Here is a 4,885-nt window from a genome sequence, read left to right as displayed (position 1 = left end):
GTTTGCAACGGCAGCGAAATCGTCCGAAGCGTTTTACTGATGGTAAAAAAAACGTTCATGTATTTGATACTTGGCAGTTATTTTTAAAAAAATGTATTTAGAGATCGTAGATTCCGCTGTCTCTTCACTTGACGCTAGATTCAATTCTGATGGTTTCAAAAAACTTGCCGATTTGGAATCAAAAATTTTACATGCAACAACAGCTGACAGCCGTCACTTAAATTATATTGCGGAATTACATCCAGAGGTGTCAAAAGACAGATTACATTTACTTTTCAACATGTTTTGCGATATTTGTAAGCAACGAAATTTATCTGTTACCTCAGTCACAGACATTGTCAACGTTTTAAAAGATAAAAACAGACACGGTTTGAATGAAATGCTAGAAGAACTTTCTCGATTTATTATTAGAATATTTCTTACAATTCCTGTGGCAACATGCAGCTCAGAGAGATCGTTTTTCGTCTTTCGGCGCTTAAAAACTTATTTACGTTCAACAACCAGTCAGCTAAGATTAAACCATTTGGCCATAGTACATTGTTATAAAGAACGCGCCCACAATCTTTCAATTGAGGACTTATACAAAGAATTTACTTCTCGGAATGATTTGCCCAAAAAATCGTTTGCAACTTAAACTAGATTTTTTAATATTCGGGATATTTAAAAAGAGAATTTTATTATTTACATTATATTGTTTAAACTATTGTTAAAAATTAAAAAGAAATTTAAATTACAGTTTGACTAAAAATAATCATTATTAAAATTTCGGTAACTTTTGAGGCCCCTAATAATTTAACATATATTTGGATGGGCGATAGATCATGCACGACCTAGTTTATTGTTGTAATAAATTCGGAGTTTAACTTTACTAATTGGGTTGGTTGGTGTGACATTTTTATTGATGATATGTTTAAGAATAGCTTCATAAAAAAAAATAGCTTCACAAAATAACGTCTCACCTAATATCGAAAAAACGAACTACAAACATATTAACGCCAAACATTCGGTAGAATTTATAGAATATGTAAAAATTATGGTCTTTTACCAAAATATATATATATTTTTTTTACAATATTTTATAAATTCTATCAAATGTTTGGCGTTAATATGTTTGTAGTTCGTTTTTTCGATTTTTCTCACTAAAGTTTTTTGGAAAATGTTTAGTTTATTGAAATTCAAAATAAACTTATTTTCCGAATTCAGGCTGCAATTACTTTCAGAGTGAAGCTTTTCTTTAATGGAGTCAATCTTAGATTGCATAATTAACGTTTTAGCCATCTCTTTAGCCTTTTTGTATTCAATTTTGCTGATCTCTGAGCAAAAACGCTTTAATTGTCTTTTTAATCGACGGCAAGTCTGAATCGCATATATTGCACCTATTGAAAGTTGTTGATGTTTTGGACAAGTGCTACTTTGTAGATATTTATAGATTTGTTGTAGATGTTAAGAAAGCAGATATAAGGTCGTCCACGTCATGATTATCACGCGAAAGTATATCGTAAAATACATTAGAGAGTTCTTGTTGAAAAGCAGTTGAACTAAAACGACAATAACTACGACGCAGACAAACAATGATTGGAGGTTTTGGCTTTGATAATGTAGGATCGAAGGTCATAAGGCTGTGATAAAAAAAAAACAGTCCATAACTCCGACGTTGTCTATGAAGCATGTATGACATATACTGGTAATGGTGAGATTTAGTACATTACCGTGGGAATGAGTGGAAAAGTTAACGTGCTGAATAAGCCCAAGGGCTTTAATTGATGATTCGAGATGCTGTTCAATGACTCTGAGCTGCCCCGGTACATTGAAATCACCACAAATGATGATTAGGATGTTGAAATTGATAATGGTGTCGACATGATCCCAAAATTCGTTTATAAAATTTGAAAAACCGTGACATGGTGGCCTGTAGATTGAACTGGAGATAAAAGATTATGAATATGTGTTGGATTTAACTGTGATATTTTTGAAGCCAAAATATTTCAATTTATCAACAATTAAGGTGACTTTGAGAAGGTTGCTGTACACAACTTTCAGACCTCCTCCACGTTTGTCTTGTGATGAGCCACAATGACGGTGCAACATGGAGTACCCTTCTGGGCCCAAATCTTATTTTATGGCATTTGGAGCATCGGAAGTTACCCATGTTTCCATGATGGTGAAAACATCTGAGTTATTTTCTCTTAAAAGATTTGTGCGTTTAGAACATAGCAAAATGTGGCAAATTGGTTTCTGGATACTGAAGCGAAACCGAGTGAAAAGCGATTTATACTTTTTACATATAAATAAACTTTTTATATATTTTTTCCATAACACGATGATTTGAGAATATTCTCTTTTCAAATTTCATTCGGTTAGCAATATTGTTCGGCTATTTAAATCTATCATCTAGCCTAATTTAATGAAAGTTAATATAAATATTAATAAATAATGTAACTACTTGGGTGAAAATGACAAAAACGCATATATATATATATATATATATATATATATATATATATATTATTTCAAAAATTTATAAAGCGCCAATTAAAAAAAAGAAAAAATTTCAAAAGCGCTACTTTATAGTCGAGAGAATAAACAATTGTTTGAGTACATGTACATGATAACGAAACAAAAATCAAATCGAAAACAAAAAAGTCTTGAGATTCTTCTTGAAAGCATCCATGTTCATTTCCGGCTTCTTCAGGGACTCTGGTAGACCATTCCATAACACTGGACCCGCAACAGCAATCCCTCGTGCACCAATACACAAGTGAGCACAGTTTGCTATCATTAAATTTGAGCAATCAGTTCTCAAGCGAATGCCATCTATGGTCACTGATTTTTTCTTGATTATTTCCAACAAATATCTGGACAAGATTCCATTCATGGCTTTATACATCAAAATAGACATTTTAAAAATTACCCGTTTTTCCACATTCAGCCAATGAAGATTTTTTAGAGTCTGACTCACATGATCGAACTTCAATCCTCCAACGATAACCTTCGCAGCTCTATTTTGTATGGATTGCAGTACTTTAATTGATTTCTTTGGGAGGCCATGAAACAGACTATTACAATAGTCAAGCCGCGAGTGAATGAAAGCATGAATCAATGTCTGTGTGGCTGATCTATCTAAATAGCTTCGAATGCGATATAATCTGTGCAATTGATATGTACATGACGAAGAGAGCATTTTCAAGTGATATTTCATCGATAGATTTGAATCCAAGACAAAGCCCAAATTTGTTACGCTTTCACTGAATTCTATCTTTTGGCCACCGACGTTTACCGAGCTGATGTTAATTTTCGCTAACTGCTGCCGAGTTGCCACCGGCATAAACTTAGATTTGCATTGATTCAATTTTAATCCATTGTTCGACATCTAGGTATCAACCTCAGATAAGCACATTACCAGTCTTAGAACCTCATGTTTGAATGATTTTGGTTTACTCGTCAACATAACCTGGATATCATCGACATATGCATAACACTTAAAATCATAAGATTCAATAATCTTCATAACTTCCGAAGTATACAGTATAAACAGGATCGGTCCCAATACTGAACCCTGCGGAACTCCATATGAAATTGAACCAACTTTGGATGAAACATCACCAAATCGAACAACCTGCGTTCGTCCGACAAAATATGATTTAAACAATTCAATTGTTACTCCAGTTATTTCAAAATCATTACTTAGTCTATCCAATAAAATTTGGTGATCCACGCAATCAAATGCAGCACTCATATCCAAAAAGGTTAAAAGCGATACATTCTGGCGATCAATGGAGGCATAGAGGTCAGACAAAATCTTTAGCAACGCAGTTTCTGTGCTATGATGACGCCTATAGCCAGATTGATTGATGGGCATCAGACTGTGCAGTTCTAAATATGTTAAAAGTTGCTTAGCTACCACACGTTCAACAATCTTTGAAAGGAAACACAAATTTGATATCGGACGATAATTTTTTAAATCTTCTTTATTGTCTTTAGTATTTTTTAATAGAGGAGTCACAACGGCATGTTTACAATATGATGGAAAGATACCAAGTTTTAAACTTGCATTGATGAAACTTGTGATGAACGTAAGGAACAAATTAACATATTTCTTCAAGACATGCATCGGAATAATATCTAACATGCATGTTTTCGTTGGTGATTTAAGTAAAAGTGTTTTAATTTCAGACTCTGAAACTTCAGCATAACATGTGAACAAATTATCTCCATTAATTCTACTAACTCCAAATGCCTGCTTCGTTAAATCTCCAATTGTTGCTTTAATCGTATTAATTTTCTCTTGAAAAAAAATCATAAGTTGGTTCGATGTCAAATCATGTGAAACATTACATTTATTATCTTTACACGCAATCTTGTTGAATATTTTCCACAGATTTTTAGAGTTGTTATTATCATTTATTAATTTGTTCCAATACTGTTTACGTTTTTTAGTAGAAAGTTCTTTTTTTGCTCTTAGAATATTACGCCATTCATTTTTATATATCAAATCATGATTTGATCTATATCTTCTTTCCAACTTTCGGCAACGCCGTTTGATTGCTAGACACTCATCAAACCATGGTTCCGATACATCAACTCTAAAACTAACTTTCATGTACAGGAGCAACTTGATCAACGAGGGTCTTAAGCTCGCTATTAAATAAGTTGAATTCCCTTTCAACATCATTGCTTGCACATGGCTTTGACAAAGGGGATTCTGTAATTAATTTGACAAACTTTTTCTCATCAATTCCTTTCCATGATCTGATTAATTTTTTCGTTCTCACAGAATCAGCTTTCATCACTGGCATAGTCGTGGTCCGAAAATACACCGATTGGAAAAATCTTGCAAACCTGAACTGGAATCCTAGTGAGCTTACAATTAAATCAAGAGTTCCCC

General features: G+C 33.2%; 3 protein-coding genes across 3 annotated transcripts in view; 1 reads left to right on the top strand and 2 right to left on the bottom strand.

The window, feature by feature from the left end:
* Positions 1–400: 400 nt before the first annotated feature.
* HELRODRAFT_153340 (hypothetical protein) lies at positions 401–601 on the top strand (the record flags this gene model as incomplete). Its single annotated transcript, XM_009015063.1, has 1 exon — positions 401–601. A coding segment is annotated over one exon (201 nt), but the record flags the coding sequence as incomplete, so codon positions are not given.
* A 739-nt stretch (positions 602–1,340) lies between these two features.
* Positions 1,341–2,149, bottom strand: HELRODRAFT_169200 (hypothetical protein; the record flags this gene model as incomplete). Its single annotated transcript, XM_009015062.1, has 3 exons — positions 1,341–1,376; positions 1,735–1,921; positions 2,043–2,149. 3 exons carry the CDS (start codon positions 2,147–2,149, stop codon positions 1,341–1,343), a joined length of 330 nt encoding a protein of 109 aa, XP_009013310.1.
* A 2,627-nt stretch (positions 2,150–4,776) lies between these two features.
* Positions 4,777–4,885, bottom strand: part of HELRODRAFT_169199 (hypothetical protein) — a gene marked incomplete at both ends in the record, with an annotated part of 1,042 nt that continues 933 nt past the window's right edge. The window contains one exon of the mRNA XM_009015061.1: positions 4,777–4,839. Coding sequence (XP_009013309.1) covers positions 4,777–4,839 — 63 coding nt within the window. The remainder of the gene's footprint in view (positions 4,840–4,885) is intronic.

This window comes from Helobdella robusta (genome assembly GCF_000326865.2).
Source record: "Helobdella robusta unplaced genomic scaffold HELROscaffold_15, whole genome shotgun sequence".
Classification (NCBI taxonomy): domain Eukaryota; kingdom Metazoa; phylum Annelida; class Clitellata; order Rhynchobdellida; family Glossiphoniidae; genus Helobdella; species Helobdella robusta.
This window is presented reverse-complemented; position numbering and strand designations above follow the sequence as displayed.